Genomic DNA, 20,887 nt, shown 5'->3' on the forward strand with positions numbered 1-20,887 from the left:
TACACAGTTCACAGCACAACACATACACATCCGGCACATTTGCGATGCATCCCCCGCCCTGCAATTACATACTCGGTCACACTAACCCCCACAGCACATGCAGCCGTGCCCCCATCACACACAGTCAGCCCCAAGGCCCTGCTCATCCCCTGTACACAACCCCCATGGTTCCCCGCCCGCCCGCCCAGCTGATCCAAACCTTTGTCCCCGCAGGGTGAGACGGGTTCCCAGGGCATCCCAGGCCCCCCTGGTGAGGATGGACAGAGGGTGAGTAACTGCTCACTGGAGGGTCTGGGGGGTGAGAGGGAGCTGAGGTGGTTCCCCGGGGAGGGAGATGTGGGAGAGCTATGGGGGAATGGGGAGATGGAGGGGGCTGGAGGTGGGGAGAGCAGAGGGAGCTGGAAATGGGGAGCAGGGATGGCAGGGGGGAGTTGAGCTTCCTTCTCCTCCCTGTTCTCTGCCTCACCCCCTTTTTCTCTTCCCCCAGGGAGACGATGGAGAGGTCGGCCCCAGAGGGCTCCCTGGAGAACCGGTACGTCCCCTCCCTCCCTGCCAGGCAGGCAGCAGGAGCTTGTGCCAGTGTGAGAAGGAGCAGCTCCCTAGGGTCGTGCAGAGGGATAATCAAGGCCCCATTTATCCTGCCCACCACATGATTTACTCCCCCTCCACTCCGTGGAATTGGGCCCCACGATCCTCACTTTCCTGGCCCTGCCTGAGTCTGCAGAGGGCCTGAAACCACTGCTCTGAGGGCAGGCAACTGCCCCAGCTGAGCCTTGATTCTCAACCCCTTGGTGCTCAGCTCTGTGTTGTTTACCCAGGGGTGGGCCAACTTTCTGGCCCAAGGGCCATATCTGGGTATGAAAATTGTATGGCGGGCCACGAAATTGGGGCTCGAAGTGTGGGAGGGGATGAGGGCTCCGTCTGGGGCTTTGAGATCTGGGGTGGAGCCAGAAACGAGGAGTTCAGGATGCAGGAGGGGGCTCCAGGCTGGGGCAGGGGGTTGAAGTGTGGGGGTGGGGGGAGTGAGTGCTCGGGCTGGGGGTGCAGGCTCGGGAGTGGAGCCAGGGATGAGGGGGTTGGGGTGCAGGAGGGGGCTCCAGGCTGGGGCAGGGGGTTGAGGTGCGGTGGGGGGGTGAGGGCTCGGGCTGGGGGTGCAGGCTCGGGAGTGGAGCCAGGGATGAGGGGTTTGGGGTGCAGGAGGCGGCTCCAGGCTGGGGCAGGGGGTTGAGGTGCGGCGGGGGGGTGAGGGCTCGGGCTGGGGGTGCAGGCTCAGGAGTGGAGCCAGGGATGAGGGGTTTGGGGTGCAGGAGGCGGCTCCAGGCTGGGGCAGGGGGTTGAAGTGTGGGGGTGGGGGGGTGAGGGCTCGGGCTGGGGGTGCAGGCTCGGGAGTGGAGCCAGGGATGAGGGGTTTGGGGTGCAGGAGGGGGCTCCAGGCTGGGGCAGGGGGTTGAAGTGTGGGGGCGGGGGGGTGAGGGCTCGGGCTGGGGGTGCAGGCTCGGGAGTGGAGCCAGGGATGAGGGGTTTGGGGTGCAGGAGGCGGCTCCAGGCTGGGGCAGGGGGTTGAAGTGTGGGGGAGGGGGCAGTGAGTGCTTGGGCTAGGGGTGCAGGCTCTGGAGTGGAGCCAGGGATGAGGGGTTTGGGGTGCAGGAGGGGGCTCCAGGCTGGGGCAGGGGGTTGAGGTGCGGCGGGGGGGTGAGTGCTCGGGCTGGGGGTGCAGGCTCGGGAGTGGAGCCAGGGATGAGGGGTTTGGGCTGCAGGAGGGGGCTCCAGGCTGGGGCAGGGGGTTGAAGTGTGGGGGTGGGGGGAGTGAAGGCTCGGGCTGGGGGTGCAGGCTCGGGAGTGGAGCCAGGGATGAGAGGTTTGGGGTGCAGGAGGGGGCTCCAGGCTGGGCAAGGGGTTGAGGTGTGGGGGCGGGGGGAGTGAGTGCTCGGGCTGGGGGTGCAGGCTCGGGAGTGGAGCCAGGGATGAGGGGTTTGGGGTGCAGGAGGCGGCTCCAGGCTGGGCAGGGGGTTGAAGTGTGGGGGAGGGGGGAGTGAGGGCTCGGGCTGGGGGTGCAGGCTCGGGAGTGGAGCCAGGGATGAGGGGTTTGGGGTGCAGGAGGCGGCTCCAGGCTGGGCAGGGGGTTGAAGTGTGGGGGTGGGGGGGTGAGGGCTCGGGCTGGAGGTGCAGGCTCGGGAGTGGAGCCAGGGATGAGGGGTTTGGGGTGCAGGAGGCGGCTCCAGGCTGGGGCAGGGTGTTGAAGTGTGGGGGAGGGGGCATGAGTGCTCGGGCTGGGGGTGCAGGCTAGGGAGTGGAGCCAGGGATGAGGGGTTTGGGGTGCAGGAGGCGGCTCCAGGCTGGGGCAGGGGGTTGAAGTGTGGGGGTGGGGGGGTGAGGGCTCGGGCTGGGGGTGCAGGCTCAGGAGTGGAGCCAGGGATGAGGGGTTTGGGGTGCAGGAGGTGGCTCCAGGCTGGGCAGGGGGTTGAGGTGCGGCGGGGGGGTGAGTGTTCGGGCTGGGGGTGCAGGCTCGGGAGTGGAGCCAGGGATGAGGGGGTTGGGGTGCAGGAGGGGGCTCCAGGCTGGGGCAGGGGGTTGAAGTGTGGGGGCGGGGGGGGGGTGAGTGCTCGGGCTAGGGGTGCAGGCTTGGGAGTGGAGCCAGGGATGAGGGGTTTGGGGTGCAGGAGGTGGCTCCAGGCTGGGCAGGGGGTTGAGGTGCGGCGGGGGGGTGAGTGCTTGGGCTAGGGGTGCAGGCTTGGGAGTGGAGCCAGGGATGAGGGGGTTGGGGTGCAGGAGGTGGCTCCAGGCTGGGCAGGGGGTTGAGGTGCGGCCGGGGGGTGAGTGCTCGGGCTAGGGGTACAGGCTTGGGAGTGGAGCCAGGGATGAGGGGTTTGGGGTGCAGGAGGCGGCTCCAGGCTGGGGCAGGGGTTGAGGTGCGGTGGGGGGTGAGTGCTCGGGCTAGGGGTACAGTCTTGGGAGTGGAGCCAGGGATGAGGGGTTTGGGGTGCAGGAGGGGGCTCCAGGCTGGGACCGAGGCGTTCAGAGGGCAAAAGGAGGATCATGGCTAGGGCAGGGGGTTGGAGCATGGGAGGAGGTCAGGGCTGCAGGCTCTGGGCGGCGCTTACCTCAAGCAGCTCCCAGGAGCAGCAGCATGTCCCCACTCCGGCTCCTATGCAGAGGCGCGGCACCGACCATGCGGCTCTGCAGTGCTACCCCGTCCACAGGCGCCACCTCCACAGCTCCCATTGGCTGCAGTTCCTGGCCAATGGGAGCTGCAGAGCTGCTGTTTGGGGCGGGGACAGTATGAGAAATCCCCTGGCTGCCCCTACATGCAGGAGCTGGAGGGGGGCCGTGCCGCTGCGTCTGCGAGCCACACAGAGCCACGGCACGTGCAGACCCCCGGAGCAAGCCCCTGACCCTGCTCCCCAACGGGAGCACAAAGGCTGGATTAAAAGGTCTGATGGGTTGGACGTGGCCCGCGGGTCATATTTTGCCCACCCCTGTGTTAACGCCTCTCCATAAAATCACCATTAACCATTGAACCTACTGATGGCAAAATCAAAGCCCAACGTTAACTTCTTCACCCCCCTCACTTCAGCAGAAACAAGCCAGTTAATGGGTTACCCCCAAACCTCCATCTGCTCCCACCTGTGTCCAGACTCCCTCCTGTGCCCCAGCACCCCTGGTATTGCTGGGACGAGACTCCTTGGTGCCTCAGGAGCTGGCAGTGTGGAGGGGAGGAGTTTGAAATTGGCAGGACTTAGCCAAGGATTAGCACGGTGTGGAAGGGATCCAAATTGGGGCCCTAGACTCCATTTGAAAATCCCCACCTGGGTCCCTGAAGACGCCTTTAGGGGTGGGCTGAAAACTGGGGGTGCTAATGCCCTGCTGCTGGGGAGATGCGGGATGGGAATGCAGCTAGCTCTGGACAGGGGAGCGCCGACTAGCGCAGGGAACACTCTGACATATCGGTTTGGAAAATGGGTCCCAGGCAGGGATTGGGGCTGGCACTATGGTTGGGCTAGGTGTTGGTATTGGGGCTGCCACTGGCATTGGTGTTAGGGTTGAGATCGGCGTTGGGGTTGGCATTAGGCTTAGTATGGGAGTTGACATTGGGCTGGGGTTGGCACTGGAGTTGGCATTGGGATTGCAGTTGGTATTAGGGTTGGTTGGGGCTGGAGTTGGTGGTAGGGTTGGCGTTGATATTGGAGTTGGTATTAGGGATAGTGTCACTGATAGAGTTGACGCTGGGATTGGTGTTAGGATTGTTGTCGGAGTTAGAGTTGGGATTGGAGCTGGAGTTGGGATTAGGGTTGATGCTGGGATTGGAATAGGAGCTAGTGTTAGGGTTGGCATTGGGGTTCAGAGCTGGCATTGACGTTGGAGTAGGCTTTGGCTTTGGTGTTAGGATTGTGATTGGTGTTAGGGTTGGAATTGAAGCTGGAGCTGGGATTAGAGTTGGCGTTGGGATTGGAGTAGGTGTTGGCATTAGGATGGTGGTTGGTGTTAGGGTTGGCGTTGGGATTGGAGTAGGTGTTGGCATTAGGATGGTGGTTGGTGTTAGGGTTGGCGTTGGGATTGGAGTAGGCGTTGGTGTTAGGACGGTGGTTGGTTTTAGGCTTGGCGTTGGGATTGGAGTAGGTGTTGGTGTTAGGATGGTGGTTGGTGTTAGGGTTGGCGTTGGGATTGGAGTAGGTGTTGGCGTTAGGACAGTGGTTGGCGTTGGGATTGGAGTAGGCGTTGGTGTTAGAACGGTGGTTGGTGTTAAGGTTGGCGTTGGGATTGGAGTAGGTGTTGGTGTTAGGGTTGAGGTTGGTGTTAGGGTTGGCGTTGGGATTGGAGTAGGTGTTGGTGTTAGGATGGTGGTTGGTGTTAAGGTTGGCGTTGGGATTGGAGTAGGCGTTGGTGTTAGGACGGTGGTTGGTTTTAGGCTTGGCGTTGGGATTGGAGTAGGTGTTGGCATTAGGATGATGGTTGGTGTTAGGGTTGGCGTTGGGATTGGAGTAGGTGTTGGCATTAGGATGGTGGTTGGTGTTAGGGTTGGCGTTGGGATTGGAGTAGGCGTTGGTGTTAGGACGGTGGTTGGTTTTAGGCTTGGCGTTGGGATTGGAGTAGGTGTTGGTGTTAGGATGGTGGTTGGCGTTGGGATTGGAGTAGGTGTTGGCGTTAGGACAGTGGTTGGCGTTGGGATTGGAGTAGGCGTTGGTGTTAGAACGGTGGTTGGTGTTAAGGTTGGCGTTGGGATTGGAGTAGGTGTTGGTGTTAGGGTTGAGGTTGGTGTTAGGGTTGGCGTTGGGATTGGAGTAGGTGTTGGTGTTAGGATGGTGGTTGGTGTTAAGGTTGGCGTTGGGATTGGAGTAGGCGTTGGTGTTAGGACGGTGGTTGGTTTTAGGCTTGGCGTTGGGATTGGAGTAGGTGTTGGTGTTAGGATGGTGGTTGGTGTTAGGGTTGGCGTTGGGATTGGAGTAGGTGTTGGCGTTAGGACAGTGGTTGGCGTTGGGATTGGAGTAGGCGTTGGTGTTAGAACGGTGGTTGGTGTTAAGGTTGGCGTTGAGATTGGAGTAGGTGTTGGTGTTAGGGTTGAGGTTGGGATTGGAGTAGGTGTTGGCGTTAGGACAGTGGTTGGCATTGGGATTGGAGTAGGCGTTGGTGTTAGGATGGTGGTTGGTGTTAAGGTTGGCGTTGGGATTGGAGGAGGCGTTGGTGTTAGTGTTAGGACGGTGGTTGGTGTTAGGGTTGGCGTTGGGATTGGAGTAGACTTTGGTGTTAGGACGGTGGTTGGTGTTAAGGTTGGCGTTGGGATTGGAGTAGGTGTTGGTGTTAGGGTTGAGGTTGGTGTTAGGGTTGGGGTGGATGTTGGGTTGGTGTTAGGGTTGGCGTTGGGATTGGAGTAGGTGTTGGTGTTAGGATGGCGGTTGGTGTTAAGGTTGGCTTTGGGATTGGAGTAGGCGTTGTTGTTAGGACGGTGGTTGGTGTTAAGGTTGGCGCTGGGATTGGAGTAGGCGTTGAAGTTAGGACGGTGGTTGGTGTTAGGGTTGGCGTTGGGATTGGAGTAGGCGTTGGTGTTAGGACGGTGGTTGGTTTTAGGCTTGGCGTTGGGATTGGAGTAGGCGTTGGTGTTAGGATGGTGGTTGGTGTTAGGGTTGGCGTTGGGATTGGAGTAGGTGTTGGTGTTAGGATGGTGGTTGGTGTTAGGGTTGGCGTTGGGATTGGAGTAGGCGTTGGTGTTAGGACGGTGGTTGGTGTTAAGGTTGGCGTTGGGATTGGAGTAGGTGTTGGTGTTAGGATGGTGGTTGGTGTTAAGGTTGGCATTGGGATTGGAGTAGGCGTTGTTGTTAGGACGGTGGTTGGTGTTAAGGTTGGCGTTGGGATTGGAGTAGGTGTTGGTGTTAGGATGGTGGTTGGTGTTAGGGTTGGCGTTGGGATTGGAGTAGGTGTTGGTGTTAGGATGGTGGTTGGTTTTAGGCTTGGCGTTGGGATTGGAGTAGGCGTTGGTGTTAGGATGATGGTTGGTGTTAGGGTTGGCATTGGGATTGGAGTAGGTGTTGGTGTTAGGATGGTGGTTGGTGTTAGGGTTGGCGTTGGGATTGGAGTAGGCATTGGTGTTAGGACGGTGGTTGGTTTTAGGCTTGGTGTTGGGATTGGAGTAGGCGTTGGTGTTAGGACGGTGGTTGGTTTTAGGCTTGGCGTTGGGATTGGAGTAGGCGTTGGTGTTAGGATGGTGGTTGGTTTTAGGCTTGGCGTTGGGATTGGAGTAGGCTTTGGTGTTAGGACGGTGGTTGGTGTTAGGGTTGGCGTTGGGATTGGAGTAGGCGTTGGTGTTAGGACGGTGGTTGGTTTTAGGCTTGGCGTTGGGATTGGAGTAGGTGTTGGTGTGAGGATGGTGGTTGGTGTTAGGGTTGGCGTTGGGATTGGAGTAGGCGTTGGTGTTAGGATGATGGTTGGTGTTAGGGTTGGCATTGGGATTGGAGTAGGTGTTGGTGTTAGGATGGTGGTTGGTGTTAGGGTTGGCGTTGGTATTGGAGTAGGCGTTGGTGTTAGGATGATGGTTGGTGTTAGGGTTGGCATTGGGATTGGAGTAGGTGTTGGTGTTAGGATGGTGGTTGGTGTCAGGGTTGGCGTTGGGATTGGAGTAGGTGTTGGTGTTAGGATGGTGGTTGGTGTTAAGGTTGGCATTGGGATTGGAGTAGGCGTTGAAGTTAGGATGGTGGTTGGTGTTAGGGTTGGCGTTGGGATTGGAGTAGGCATTGGTGTTAGGACGGTGGTTGGTTTTAGGCTTGGCGTTGGGATTGGAGTAGGCGTTGGTGTTAGGATGGTGGTTGGTTTTAGGCTTGGCATTGGGATTGGATTAGGCGTTGGTGGCTTTGGGGTTTGGTTGGGTTTGTTTTCTCTTTTCTCCTGTCCCTTCCCCCCTCTTGCTGCTCTGTTACATTTACAGATTTGACGCTGTTTGGAAAAGCCACAGCCGGGGTGGGGGAAGGATGAGAACCCCCCCAAAATCCTTTCTCCTGGCACATTTGGTAGTAAAACGCAGGACAAATGCAAGCGTCTGGACTCTCTGAAACACTGGGTTCATCGACAGCCCGAGCAAAGCGAACGTTCCCACATGGTGCCCGATTCCCCATTGCCCAGAACGCTCTTCCCTGAGAGCAGTTCCCTTTTGGATGAGCCCCCAGAATCTGTTTGGGGATTAGCCCTTTGCTACCCACGGGATGGACAGATGAGCCGTCCAGGGCCAGGCCTTGGGGACAGAGCAACACCAGCTGGGTATCTGGCCTGTAGGGTCCCCCTGTGCCTGCCCCTGGCAGACTCCACAAGGGCCCAGTGTGTCCTAATACGGGCGCCAGCGGAGTCTCGTTGCACTGAAACTGAGGGGTCTTGGTGCCATGTCCCAGGTTGCTCTGGGGTTTCACCCCAGCATGCAGCCCAGGGTCTGGAATCAGAGAGGAGCAGGGTCTGCACCACGGAGCAGCGTCCTCATGGGGTCCTCAGCTCCAGGGTTTATGTACTGCTTGCTCAGTGTGGTGCCGGGGAGTGCTGGCTGGTGCAGAGTGTGCGTGTGTCTGTGTGTGTGTGTGTGTGTGTGTGCACACGTATGCTGCTGTTTGCTGGGCAGGGAGAGGATAGTGTTGGGGGCAATTGCTGGCTCCCCCCACAGCCCTGTTGGGGGGACCCAGACCTGGCTTTGTCCCCACAGCCTCACTAACTCTGGTCTCTCCCCTCCCTGCAGGGACCCAGAGGTTTGCTTGGACCCAAAGGCCCACCGGGGATCCCCGGGCCTCTGGTAAGTGCCACGCATGGCATCCCAATTCCCCCCGCCCCAGTAACCCCCACCACACTAACCTCCACCTGTCTGTCTGTCTGTCTGCTCGGCAGGGCGTGCGTGGCATAGATGGTCCCATCGGGCCCAAAGGGAACCTGGTGAGTCGGCACGTCTGTCTGTCTGTCTGTCTGCGCTGCCTGGTCCTGCTACGGACTGGGTTGGAAATGCCCTGGGGCGCCCACCCAAGGATGCCAGTGCTGTAAGCTTCTCCTACTGCAGTGCCCCCAGCAGGGGATTCTTGCGCTGTGAGCTTCCCCTACAGCAGTGTCCCCACATGGCGTCTCCGGTGCTGCGAGCGTCTCCTACAGCAGTGCCCTAAATGGGGTCTCTGATGCTGTGAGCTTGCCCGACAGCAGTGCCCCCATCCAATGATCCCAGTGTTGTGAACTTCCCCTGCAGCAGTGCCCTCTCTCCCTTCTGTATAACATGTGGGTGGTTCTGGTTCTAACTCCAGTTGCGTCTGACTGTTACAGGGGCCGCAAGGTGAGCCAGGCCCCCCAGGTCTGCAGGGAACTCCTGGCACCCAGGTAAGGAAAACCCTCTCCCTGAAACAGCCCAGCTCTGAGGACATGGGGTTCAGGGGGGTGAGGAGCTGGGAGCCAGGGCTCCTGGGTTCTGTCCCTGCTCTGGGTAGGGAGTGGGGTTCAATGGATTAGAGCAGGGGGAGCTGGGAGCAACTCCTGGGTTCTGTCCCCGGCTTTGGGTAGGGAATAGGGGCTGGATCTGACTGTGTGTCTCTCTTTCAGGGATTGCCTGGCCCACAAGGTGCTATGGGCCCCCCCGGAGAGAAGGTGAGTGCCCCAAACCTACCCTGCCCCCCAATGTTGTGCAGCCCCCGCCCTCCACACCAGCCTGGGTCACACAACGGGGATCTCTTCTCTGCCAGCTCTGATCTCTGCTTTTCTCTCTCTCTGCAGGGTCCCAGTGGCAAACCTGGCCTCCCTGGCATGCCAGGGTCTGACGGGCCTCCTGTGAGTAACGTTCTCACCCCAGCTCCTCCCCTTCTTCCTTCCACCCTCTCCTCCCAGCACCCTGGCCCTCAGACTCCTCCAGCCCTGGAATGGCAATACGACGGCCATATTTCACAGGAAGTGAGCCCATACTGTTGGCCTCCTGCACGGCATGGCTCCCTCCTGCCCCTGGGGTGAGAGCCCGGCGGCCATGTTTAACAAGAAGTGGGTCATTGCCATTTCCTTTTGACTCCTTGCCTGACCTTGGCATGGGTGCAAGGGTGGGGCAGCCATGCTTAACAGGAAGTGAGCTATCACATTTCCTGTAGAGGCCCCATCATCATAGGGATGCTCTTGACCAGTGCCCCCAGCTATGGGGCAATGACTGGTGGCCATGTTTAACAGGATGCGAGCTACCACCACTTTGTGTTGGCCCCCCACTTTCACCCCCTGCTCATGGAGTGAGGACTTGGTGGCCATGTTTAACAGGAAGTGAGCTAGTATGACTTCCTGTTGGCTCCCCACTTGCGCCCCCTGCTCATGGGGTGAGGACCTGGTGGCCATGTTTAACAGGAAGTGAGCCAGTACCACTTCCTGTTGGCCCCCCACTTGCGCCCCCTGCTCATGGGGTGAGGACCTGGTGGCCATGTTTAACAGGAAGTGAGCCAGTACCACTTCCTGTTGGCTCCCCACTTGCGCCCCCTGCTCATGGGGTGAGGACCTGGTGGCCATGTTTAACAGGAAGTGAGCCAGTGCCACTTCCTGTTGATGTTGGTTTCCTTTCAGCCCGGCTTGTTTGGTTGACCCCGTTAAATGCCAGCAAGTGGGATTGGCCCCAGAGCCTCTGGCCTCAGCTCTGGCCTGGTCCCCAAAGGCAGCTACCTTCACTCACGCCAACCCTGGCCTGCACCCCCTGGCGCAATCAAACTCCACTGACCATTCACCCCTAGCTGGGCCAGGTGTCCCCAACGCTTGGTCAAAGGGCAGCTGGGCTATTCCTGCCCCACAGGCAGGGGGCACTGCCCTTGCCACAGGAGCGGGGGTGCGTGTGGGATGTTGAGGTGGCTCCCCATGTAGGGGGATGGAGCAACGCCCAGTGCTGTGGTGCTGGCGTTAACGATTCATCCCTCTCTGTCTCCTCCCTTTCCCATTCCCTCCCTCTCAGGGGCATCCGGGGAAGGAAGGTCCGTCGGGAACCAAAGGTAACCAGGTAAGGGGATAATGTGCACTCCTTCCCCTTCCCGTTGTCCCCCCAGACCCCAATATCCCCTCGCCCCTCAGGCACCGGGGTCAAGCTCCCCTGCCCCCAGTCCGAGCCCTTTCAGACCTTGGCAGCCAAGTCACAACCCCCCAGGTGCTAGGGGTGAGGTACTAAGACCCTGGCCCCCAGGTCAGTGGGGTGACATGTCTCCCATCCGTGATTCTAACCCCTCCAAAGTAGGGAGCAGGGACACCAGCCACTCTCCCCTGTGATTGGTCTAATCTCTCTCTATTGCAGGGTCCGTCCGGTCCCCAAGGTCCGATTGGCTACCCAGGCCCACGTGGTGTGAAGGTAAGCGGCTGATTGGTCCCAGGACTTGGCGTGACTCTCTGGCACCGGGATATTACTCACAATTCTTAGTAAGGATGGGTGAAGATCCAGAAGCCAGGAGGTCCCTGACCCTCAAGGGAGAAGAGGATTCTGGCTACAATGGAAAACAAGACAAGAGGATTGTAGCCAATGGGAGCCAGGACTCCCGGGTTCTATCCCCGGCTCTGGGAGGGGAGTAGGGGCTGGTGGGTTAGAGCAGGGGCTGGGAGACAGGACTCTTGGGTTCTATCCCAGCTCTGGGAGGGGAGTGGGGTCCAGTGGTTAGAGCAGGGGGCGGTGGGAACTGAGAGCCAGGACTCCTGGGTTCTCTGCCTAGATCTGTGGCTGGTCTCTGCAGTGCAGCTCACCCTGTTGAACTCTCCCCATCTCTTCCAGGGCGTAGATGGAATTCGGGGGCTGAAGGGTCACAAGGGTGAAAAGGTGAGTTCTGCTTCCCCCACCCTCAACTGTACATCAGACATGTTGCTGGCAGCACCGCACAGCACCCCCTAATGCCAGGCTAGGGGAATGGTGCACAGTGTCCCCTAGTGCCAGGCTGGGGGAATGGTGCACAGCGCTGCCTAGTGTCTGGCTAGGGGAATGGTGCACAGCACCCCCTTGTGCGAGGCTGCAGTAATGGTGCATGACATCCCCTAAAAATCGAGTCCGGTAGCACCTTAAAGACTAACAGATAAGATGCCACCGGACTCCTTATTTTTGTGGCTACAGACTAACGCGGCTACTTCCTGATACTTGACGTCCCCAGTACCAGGCTAGGGGGAATGGTGCACAGAACCCCCTAGTGCCTGGCTGGGGGAATAGTGCACAGCGCCCCCTAGTGCCAGGTTAGGGAAATAGTGCACAGTGCCCCCTAGTGCCCGGCTGGGGGAATAGTGCACAGCGCCCCCTACCTGCAGACCCCTGACCAGTGGTCAGGAAGGGATTTCCCCCTCCCCAGTGTATTCTGGGTTTTTTGTTTTAACTCTCCTCCTTCTGCAGCCTCAGGGCTGGCCCAGCTGGAGATGGGACTGGGGGTGGCGGGCTCTGAGGGGGCACCCAGCATTATCGCACCCATGGGAGTGGCTGGCTAGTCCTTGCGCCCATGCTCAGGGTGTAGCTGATCGCTGTGGGTGGGGTTGGGGAGAATTCTCCCCCTCTCCCCCGGTCGGACTGACAGTGACTTGGGGGTTCTCACCTTCTCCTGCAGCCTGGGGGCAGGTCACTGAGGGAAAGCATTGGCCTGCTAAACCCAGGGTTGTGAGTTCAATCCTTGAGGGGGCCACTTAGGGCTCTGGGGCAAAATCAGTACTTGGTCCTGCTAGTGCAGGCAGGGGGCTGGACGCGATGACCTTTCAGGGTCCATTCTAGTTCTAGGAGATAGGTACATCTCCATATATTTAATTTAAAGATTATCTGGGGGAGGGGGTCTCTCTCACTTAACCCTTTCCCTGCCATTGCAGAGCCTCGTGCTCAGGTGCCCCTCGCCCCGCCCTGGTTCTCAGCCTTTGGCAGGTAACAGCCGAGTGTCCCAGGGGCTGTGGCACTTTGGTCTCATTTCGGGGGCTGGGTTAGTGGGGTTTGTGTGTGTGGGGAGAGGGCTGGTGGCCTATGACACACGGGAGGTCAGATCGGCTGAGCTGCTGGTTCCTTCTGGCCTTTCCTCTCTGGCTGTCTGACGGTCACCGGTCTGTCTGTCTCTGCAGGGTGAGGACGGATTCCCTGGGTTCAAAGGTGACTTCGGTGTGAAAGGAGAAAGGGTAAGTTTGTGCCCGGAGCCCCCCGCCCCTCGCTGTCCACCTACTCCTGGCGATGCCAGTCTCACCCACCCCTCTGTCATCTCTGCCCCCGCAGGGCGAGGTGGGTGTCCCAGGAGCCAGAGGAGAGGATGGACCGGAAGGTCCCAAAGGCCGGACTGGACCCTCGGGTGACCCGGGTCCCCTCGGACTGGTGGGAGAGAAGGTGAGGAGCCAGGGCACCATGGGGCAGGACTGGGCAGTGCCGAGCATGAGGGAGTGGGCCCCTGACCATGTGCCTGTTCCCTGCCCCCTGAGCCTGTCAGTCCCTGCTTGGGGGCCGGATGGGAGCCAGTGCCCCCTAGAGGGGACAGGCCCCGTGTCCCATTCCCTGCCCCCCCAAACAGCCAGCCCCCCACCCTGAGGCCGGATGGGAGCCGGCGCCCCCAAGAGGGGAAAGGCGCCGGGTCCCATTCCCTGACTCCCCGAACAGCCAGCCCCCAACCCTGTGGCCGGATGAGAGCCAGCGCCCCCCAATGGGGAAAGGCCCCATGTCCCATCCCCCTAACCCCATCTCTCTCTCTCTTGCAGGGGAAGCTGGGTGTACCAGGTCTTCCCGGATACCCAGGACGGCAAGGCCCGAAGGTGAGCGCTGTGGATGGTGGGTCTAACCCCCTGCCCCCCAGCACCCCCCTTAACCCCCATCTCTTCTCTCTCCGCAGGGATCTCAGGGCTTCCCTGGATTCCCTGGCAGCAATGGTGAGAAGGGTGCTCGGGTGAGTAACCCTCCATCACTCTCCCAGCATGGCTCCCCCCAGCCCCAGTACAGCTCCTACCACTGCCCCCTGGTGGAGTGGGGTCCATGTTTCCCTCCGCAGGAGGCATCCCCACCTGGGGGGATCTGAGGGGGGGTGCAGGTCCTGCTGGGTGGGGCTTACACGCATCCCCCCCCAAGGGATGGATTGGAACTGGGGCTGGGTGAAGAGTGAGAGGCTGTTGAGGGGTAGGGGAGGGTCTTCTGGGGATGGGCTAGATGGGGGGTGGTTCTTGATAGGGGTGTCTGCAAATCCCTGGGTGGGGTCCCCATGGGGGCTGGAGTTGGGGGTCCTTGTAGAGCTGTGAATAGGGTGTCCTATGGGCCAGGTCTCTGTAGACCGCTGGATTGGGGATCCCTGTGCAAGTTCTGTGGGGATGGGGGGCCCTGCAGAGCCATGGATGTGGGGTCTTTATGGGGGCTGGGATGGGGTTGGTTCTGGGTGGCGGGTTCCAGGGGTGAGTGTTAGGGGTGCCTGCTGGGCTCTGGCTGGCTGAGGGGTCCCTGGATGGTTTGGGTGGGGCGTGGGGGGTCCCTGTGTGTTTCCCGTGGGTGAGTACATTATGGGTCCCAGCAGGGCCCTGGCTGGCTGAGGAGTTCTCCCATGGGTGCCCATGCCCTGGCTGTGTCTCATTGACTCTCTCTGTTGCAGGGTCTATCCGGGAAGCCAGGGCCCCGGGGTGAGCGCGGCCCCTCGGTGAGTGTTGGAAGGAGGTTGGGGGGTTACTGCAGCCAAGTCTCTGGGCTCCCCCATTCATCCTCCCTCCCCCCAATCCATCTGTCACGGACTCACAGATCGTGCCCACTCGTGTCCCCGTGCGGTCCGTGGGGGGTGCCCCTTTCAGTGCGACAGCCCTTCTCGGGGGTCCACTCTCTCTTGGGGTCAGGCCCCTCCACCTCCTGGAGCCGCACCTCTCTGAGCCTCAGCACGTCTGTCTCTGCCATGGGCCCCCTCAGGGAGTCCCCTCGCTCTGGGCCCCCAGGCCTCCTCCCCCCCGAAGGGATTGATGCCCCCCCCTCGTCCTGTTCTCTAGCCCGGAGCAACTCTCAGCCAGCGTAACACAGGAGGGTTTATTGAGAGTTGAACCCAGCACAGGAAACTCTCAGGGCCTCAGGCCTGGCCTCCCTCAACCCAGCACATCCCAGTCCCCCTGCAGCCAGGTGGGCTCTGCCTGCTCCCCCTCTCCAACCCAGACCCCCTGCTTCCCAGCTGGGCCTCTGATATCCCCCGCCCCAAGCCCCTCTGTCCATTGGCTTCTCTAGATAAACAGGCAGACCTGAGTCTCTTCTCCTCTTAGCCCCCCTCTGGCTGGAACTGGCTGGTCAGGTCACCGGGGTCCTCTCCCCGCAGCCCATTGTCCTTCCCCTGGCCAGAACCGGCTGCCATGCCTGAGCTGGGTCTCTGGGTCACCAGGTCACCGGTCGCTGGGGTCTCCGTCCTCCAGCCCATCAGCCGGGGTCCCAAGTTCTCTCTCCAGTCCTGTGTCTTAACAAACTCCCGCTCCCCTCCCCTCGTTAAACCAGTAACACCCGGGGACACTGAATCCCCCTCCCTCTGCATGCAACCCACTGGGAAACACAGAAAAAACCAAGAAAACCCCTCACTTTGTCACACCATCTCTCCACATCTGTCCATCCCTCCATCTGTGTTCTCCTTCCATCCAGCCCTCCCATCCCTGCCCCAGTCCTCCATCCCAATCCCCCCGATCCATCTCTCCATGTCTGTCCAGCCCTCCATCCTCCCCTCCATCCCCAGTCCTCTGTCCCAATCCCCTCGATCCGTCCCGTCTCATCTGTCTGTCCATTCTTTCCTCTGCTTTCTCCATCCATCCATCCATCCATCCATCCATCCCTCTGTCCTCCCATCCTGCCCAAATCCTCTATCCCAGTCCCCTCGATCCATCCCTTCTCATCTGTCCATCCTTCCCTCTGCTTTCTCCATCCATCCATCCACCCCTCCGTACTCCCATCCTGCCCCAATCTTCCATCCGAACCCCCTCGATCCGTCCCTTCTCATCGGTCTGTCCATCCTTCCCTCTGCTTTCTCCATCCATCCATCCACCCCTCCGTCCTCTCATCCTGCCTCAGTTCTCTGTCTCAATCCCGTCGATTCGTCCCTTCTCATCTGTCTGTCCATCCTTCCCTCTGCTTTCTCCATCCATCCATCCATCCACCCCTCTGTCCTCCCATCCTGCCCCAATCCTCCATCCCGAACCCCCTCGATCCGTCCCTTCTCATCTGTCTGTCCATCCTTCCCTCTGCTTTCTCCATCCATCCATCCATCCACCCCTCTGTCCTCCCATCCTGCCCCAACCCTCCATCCCGAACCCCCTCGATCCGTCCCTTCTCATCTGTCTATCCATCCTTCCCTCTGCTTTCTCCATCTGAAACCTCCATCTCCTCCTTCTCCCATCCATATTTCTTCTGTCAGCCTGTTTGTCTGTCCGCCCGCCCGTCTATCCACCCATCCTTGCCCAGTGCAGGCCTCCCCATCCCGGCCCCTGCCCCTCCTATGGAACCCCCCTCACCCTGTCCCCAGTGAGGTCCTGCCCATGACCCCTGGGACCAGCCAGACCTCCTGCCATGGGGCTCACCTCTAAGCTTGACTAATACATAATGTGTCCCCTCTGGGCTCCACCTCGCGTTGGCACAGGGCCTCGGGGCTGGGCCCCTCTCTGGTGGGGGGGGCAAATATCCCCTTCCACCTACCCTCCTTAATCCTCCCATCTGGGGTTGGGGGGGGTCCAGCATTCCCCTAACAGGGCTAGGGGTCATGTGCCCATCCGCGTCCTGTGTGGCTGGTGGGTCCCTCCAGTCTGCCGCTTCCACCCCTGAGATCCTCATTAATGCCCCCAGGGCACTGTGTGGATTGCTGGGGTTCTGCCCCCCAGGAAGGGGGGGTTGGAGGATGAGAGGGGGCAGAGCCAGGGCTCAGACACTCACCCGCCTCTGTCTCATTCCTCCAGGGTCCCAGGGGCCAGCGGGGGCCACGAGGAGCCACTGGAAAGCTGGGGGCGAAGGTGAGGACTGGGGTTCCGGGTCTGTCTGTCTGTAAATGTCGGGTTGGAGTAGGATGGGGCCAGTGTGTCGCAGGGTGAGGTTTGGGCAGGGCTCAGAGGTCAGCGTGTGTGAGCAGGCTCTGGGCGTGCAAACATGCAAGGCTGAATGTGTTCCTTTGTGTGTGTGCTTGTGTGTCTCTGTCTGTCCATGTGTGTATGTCCCATCTGTATCTCTGTGTGTGTCTGTGTGTGTGCGTCCCCCGTGTGTTTCTGTGTGTGTCTCGTCTGTGTCTGTCCCTGTGTGTGTGTCTGTGTGTGTGTCCCCGTGTGTCTGTGTGTGTGTCTCTGTCTCTCTCTGTGGCTGTCTGTGTACATCCGAGTGTGTGTGAGTGTGAGAATGGGTGTGTGTGCTTGCACAGGGATGAATGTACACGTCTGTGCACGTGTGTCAGTGTGTATTGGAAGGGGATGTGCTCCTGGTTACCTCTCACATTTATCTCCCCCTCAGGGCACCTCTGGCGGTGATGGCCCCCATGGCCCTCCCGGGGAAAGGGTGAGTGTGGGCGCAGCATGGGGGGGACCTGGGTGTGCACAGAGCCCTGGGTACCGGGCGCCACCCTTCGCTGCATCAGCTGGGCCTGGAACACCACTGCTGGGCCTCATGCAGCCTGCCCTGCCTTGTGCTCATTCCTGTTCACCTCTCCAGGGCCCTGTGCGACAGCTGTGCCAGGCATGGGTCACATTAGTGCGACACTCGCACTAGGCCTCTGCTCACCACCGCTGGGCCTCATCCAGCCTGCCCTGTCTGAGCGTCGCTAGCACTGTTCAGCCTGTCCGTGAGCCGGCTCCAGACCTGCTGCTCGGAGCCACAGCGATTTGTTGGTGTGAGGCACAGGTCACTGCAGTGTGGTGCTTGCACGGCCCCAGTCACGGCTGCTGGGCCCAGCATGGTGTGCAGCAGCCTCAGCAGTTCCCTGGTGCGAGGGGCGGGTCACTGCAGTGCAACATGGCCGGTTTTATGCAGTTGGGCTCCGGGTACAACATTGGCCTGGCCCCCGCTCACTACGGCTGGCCCTGGCCGTGCTGGTGTCTCCAGGGCCAGGCATTGTTCTCCCTGCACCCCCAGCTCCCCTAACTTCCGCTCTTCTCTCCATAGGGACTCCCGGGCTCCCAGGGGCCAAACGGCTTCCCCGGACCCAAAGGGCCACCGGTGAGTAACGTGCACTACCTACTGGCTCCCTTGCCCCTCTGCCTGCCCCCACCCCCCTGCCAGCTCCTCAGCCCCCGCCCCCGCATCCAAGCTACCCCCACCTGCTCCCCAGTCTCCCTGCCTGCATCCCAGCCCTCTCCCATTGCCATTCCCACTTGCCTGCTCCCCTGGCTCCCCAGCTGGCTCCCCTGCCCTCCTGACTGCTCCCCAGTTCCCTCCCACTATGATCTTCCCCTGCCCCACTGACCTCTCCATTTTCCTCCCCACAGGGCCCTCCTGGCAAGGACGGACTTCCCGGGCACCCTGGTCAGCGAGGAGAAGTCGTACGTTACTGCACTGTTACTGCATGTTAGGCTTCAGATACTTTTCTGTTACCCCTGTGTTACTCTGTGGTTCCTGCCGTGTTACACTCTGGTTCCTCCCAGGTTAAACCTAAGTAACTCCCTCATTACTCCTCACATAGTACCTTGTTACTTTCTGATTATTCCCTGTTACTCCTTTCTTACTCTCCTGTTACTCTCTGATTACTCTCGTGTGACTCTCATATTACACCTCGCATGCTCTGGCATTCCTCTCTGGTTACTCCCATGTTACCCCAAACTACTCCCACATTACTCTCTGGATACTCCTATGTTACTCCTCACATTCTTCTACATTATGCTTTGGATACTCCCGTTACTCCTCTTTCACTCCCACTTTGCATTCTGCTTGCTCACATATTACTCTCTGGATACTCCTGTGTTATTTCTCCCTCACTCCTGTGTTGCACTCTGGTCACTCCCGCATTACTCCTCTCTCGCACATTGCTCTCTGCTCACTCCGCTGTTACTCTTGGTTACTCCCACTTTACTACTCTCTTACTCCCGTGTAACTCTCAGGATATTCCCATTTTAAGCCTTGTATGCTGATGTATTACATTCTGGATACTCCTGCATTACTCCTCACATCCTCCAGTGTTAGTCTCTGATTACCCCCACATTACTCCTCACACACTCACGTGTTACACTCTGGATTCACCATGGTTACTCCTCACACACTCATGTGTTACACTCTGGATACTCCATGGTTACTTCTCACACTTTTCTGTGTTGCTCCTCGCACACTCCTGGGTGACTCTCCACTTACACACGGGGAGTTGTGGGGCAGAGCCATCTGCTGTGGCTCATGCTAATGCCCCCATCTCTCTCTGTCTTTCAGGGTTTCCAAGGCAAGACGGGACCCCCTGGCCCCCCGGGAGTGGTGGGACCTCAGGTAAGAAGCCGGGTGGTGAGGGGTGCCGGGGTGGGCTGGGAGCGGCCGTCAGCAGCTCCTCCTGGTGATGGAAGAGGCAGGGGTCGAAGGGTGTGGCCAATTCCCTGAAGGTCTCACACTGTTTCTTGTCTCCCCCTGCACTAGGGCGCTTCTGGAGAGTCTGGTCAGATGGGGGAGAGAGGTCACCCAGGCCCCCCCGGGCCTCCGGGAGAGCAGGGCTTGCCAGGACCCTCTGGGAAAGAAGGAACCAAAGTAAGGAGCTGTGATGTTTCAGTGCAGCGCTAGGGGGCGCTGTGCTGCAGGGAGCAGGGTGGGGGACCCACCTAATTCTCCTTCTCCTTCCCCCGGCGCAGGGAGACCCCGGCCCCCCAGGAGCCCTCGGGAAAGACGGCCCGGCTGGACTGCGCGGTTTCCCTGGTGAGCGTGGGCTGCCCGGCACCCCAGTGAGTACCTGCCCCCTCCAATGCCCCCAGTCTGTCCCCGGTGCCAGCAGGCCCTAACCTGTGCTTCTCCCCACAGGGTGGCACGGGGCTGAAAGGGAATGAGGGGCCGGCCGGACCTCCAGGACCTGCAGTGAGTATGATATGGGGACCCCCACGCCAGCCCCTCCCCCAACTCCTTCCCGCCAACTATTCCCATAGGCCCCCACCTCCCCAACTGTTCTTTGACTTCCCTTCCCTCACTCCCCCATCAGCCCCTCTCCTCCCTAACTTCCGACCTCTGAGCCCCTTGATCTGCCTCCTTCTTCACCCCTGATCCCGGTCCCCGCAATGTGTCCGGGGGACCCCGCTGTGGGGGTTTCACAGAGTCCCCGGGTGATGCTCTGGAACTGCTCCCCACCAAGCCAGGCAGGACTTCGGGGAGCCTCCTCTCCCTTGGAGCAGACTTGTTCAGGGCAAGAAGCTCCCACGGCTTCACCTCCTGGGTCTCTCCTTGGAGCATTCAGCATCCTTTGCCCCTCCGTGCGCTTCCCACAGCGAGTCCACCCCAGCGGGGTCCTGGGGAAGCCACCGGGTCCTGCACCCCCACTTCGCAGTCAGACGTGACTCTCAGCCAGCCAGTAACACAGAGGTTTATTCGATGCCAGGAACAGGGTCTAAAACAGAGCTTGTAGGTACAGCGAATGGGACCCCTCAGCTGGGTCCATTCTGGGGCCCAGCGAGCCAGACCCCCACGTCTGCCCTCACTGCTTGTCCCCAGCCAGCTCCCAACTGCAACCCCCTCCAGCCCCTCCTCTCTGGCCTTTGTCTCTTTCCCGGGCTAGGAGGTCACCTGATCTCTTTGTTCTCCCCCACCTTTAGCATCCCCTTGCAGGGGGGAAGGGTCCTGGCCGTTAGTTGCCACGGAGACAGTGTATCAACCAGAAACTGAGGCCCCCCACAGTATTCAGAGGAAACATTAAGACCAGCCCCACTTCATCACGGGGGGCAGCAAGTGACTCCTCCTCTCTCCTCCTCCAGGGCTCCCCCGGCGAGAGAGGTGGCCCTGGGCAGGGCGGCCCCATCGGACCCCCAGGCAGACCGGGCCCCCAAGGGCCACCAGGCCCCGCTGGAGAGAAAGGAGTTCCTGTGAGTAGAGGGCATGGGGGGAGCAGGGCTTAGTCAAATGCAGGGGGGCTGGGAGCCAGGATTTCTGGGTTCTGTCCCCAGTGCTGGGAGAGGATGGGGGTTGGGTGGGTTAAAACGGGGAGTGGAGGGAGCCAGGACTCCAGGGTTCTGTGCACCTCACTCCCCTCTGTTTCTTCCTAGGGTGAGAAAGGTCCCATAGGCCCCGCGGGCCGCGACGGAGTCCAGGGTCCAGTTGGGCTTCCCGGCCCAGCGGGGCCCCCAGGGGGTGCTGGTGAGGACGGCGACAAGGTAAGGCCCCGTCTGTGTCTGTGTCCTGTCCCCCCCATGACAATGGGCTAACCCCCCCTTCTCCTCTTTGCAGGGCGAGGTGGGCGAGCCGGGCCGGAAGGGTGGCAAAGGCAACAAGGGAGAACACGTGAGTAGGAACTGGGGGCTCCCCTCACCCCAGACTGGGGCTGATTCCCCCCCCACCAATTCCTGCCTGGGGTATCTC

At 60.2% G+C, this 20,887-nt stretch overlaps 1 protein-coding gene across 1 annotated transcript in view; it reads left to right on the forward strand.

Annotated features, from left to right (window-relative positions):
* Positions 1–20,887, forward strand: part of COL11A2 (collagen type XI alpha 2 chain) — a 57,157-nt gene that overhangs the window by 11,939 nt on the left and 24,331 nt on the right. Inside the window, exons 12-37 of the mRNA XM_030547398.1 lie at positions 214–267; positions 488–532; positions 8,207–8,260; positions 8,353–8,397; positions 8,773–8,826; positions 9,046–9,090; positions 9,217–9,270; positions 10,415–10,459; positions 10,748–10,801; positions 11,216–11,260; positions 12,523–12,576; positions 12,671–12,778; positions 13,144–13,197; positions 13,275–13,328; positions 14,019–14,063; positions 16,333–16,386; positions 16,874–16,918; positions 17,522–17,575; positions 17,845–17,898; positions 18,773–18,826; positions 18,971–19,078; positions 19,180–19,269; positions 19,346–19,399; positions 20,287–20,394; positions 20,575–20,682; positions 20,756–20,809. Of these exons, the coding sequence (XP_030403258.1) occupies positions 214–267; positions 488–532; positions 8,207–8,260; positions 8,353–8,397; positions 8,773–8,826; positions 9,046–9,090; positions 9,217–9,270; positions 10,415–10,459; positions 10,748–10,801; positions 11,216–11,260; positions 12,523–12,576; positions 12,671–12,778; positions 13,144–13,197; positions 13,275–13,328; positions 14,019–14,063; positions 16,333–16,386; positions 16,874–16,918; positions 17,522–17,575; positions 17,845–17,898; positions 18,773–18,826; positions 18,971–19,078; positions 19,180–19,269; positions 19,346–19,399; positions 20,287–20,394; positions 20,575–20,682; positions 20,756–20,809 (1,593 nt within the window). The remainder of the gene's footprint in view (positions 1–213; positions 268–487; positions 533–8,206; positions 8,261–8,352; positions 8,398–8,772; positions 8,827–9,045; positions 9,091–9,216; positions 9,271–10,414; positions 10,460–10,747; positions 10,802–11,215; positions 11,261–12,522; positions 12,577–12,670; positions 12,779–13,143; positions 13,198–13,274; positions 13,329–14,018; positions 14,064–16,332; positions 16,387–16,873; positions 16,919–17,521; positions 17,576–17,844; positions 17,899–18,772; positions 18,827–18,970; positions 19,079–19,179; positions 19,270–19,345; positions 19,400–20,286; positions 20,395–20,574; positions 20,683–20,755; positions 20,810–20,887) is intronic.

Source organism: Gopherus evgoodei, unplaced genomic scaffold (genome assembly GCF_007399415.2).
Source record: "Gopherus evgoodei ecotype Sinaloan lineage unplaced genomic scaffold, rGopEvg1_v1.p scaffold_58_arrow_ctg1, whole genome shotgun sequence".
In the NCBI taxonomy this organism is placed as follows: domain Eukaryota; kingdom Metazoa; phylum Chordata; order Testudines; family Testudinidae; genus Gopherus; species Gopherus evgoodei.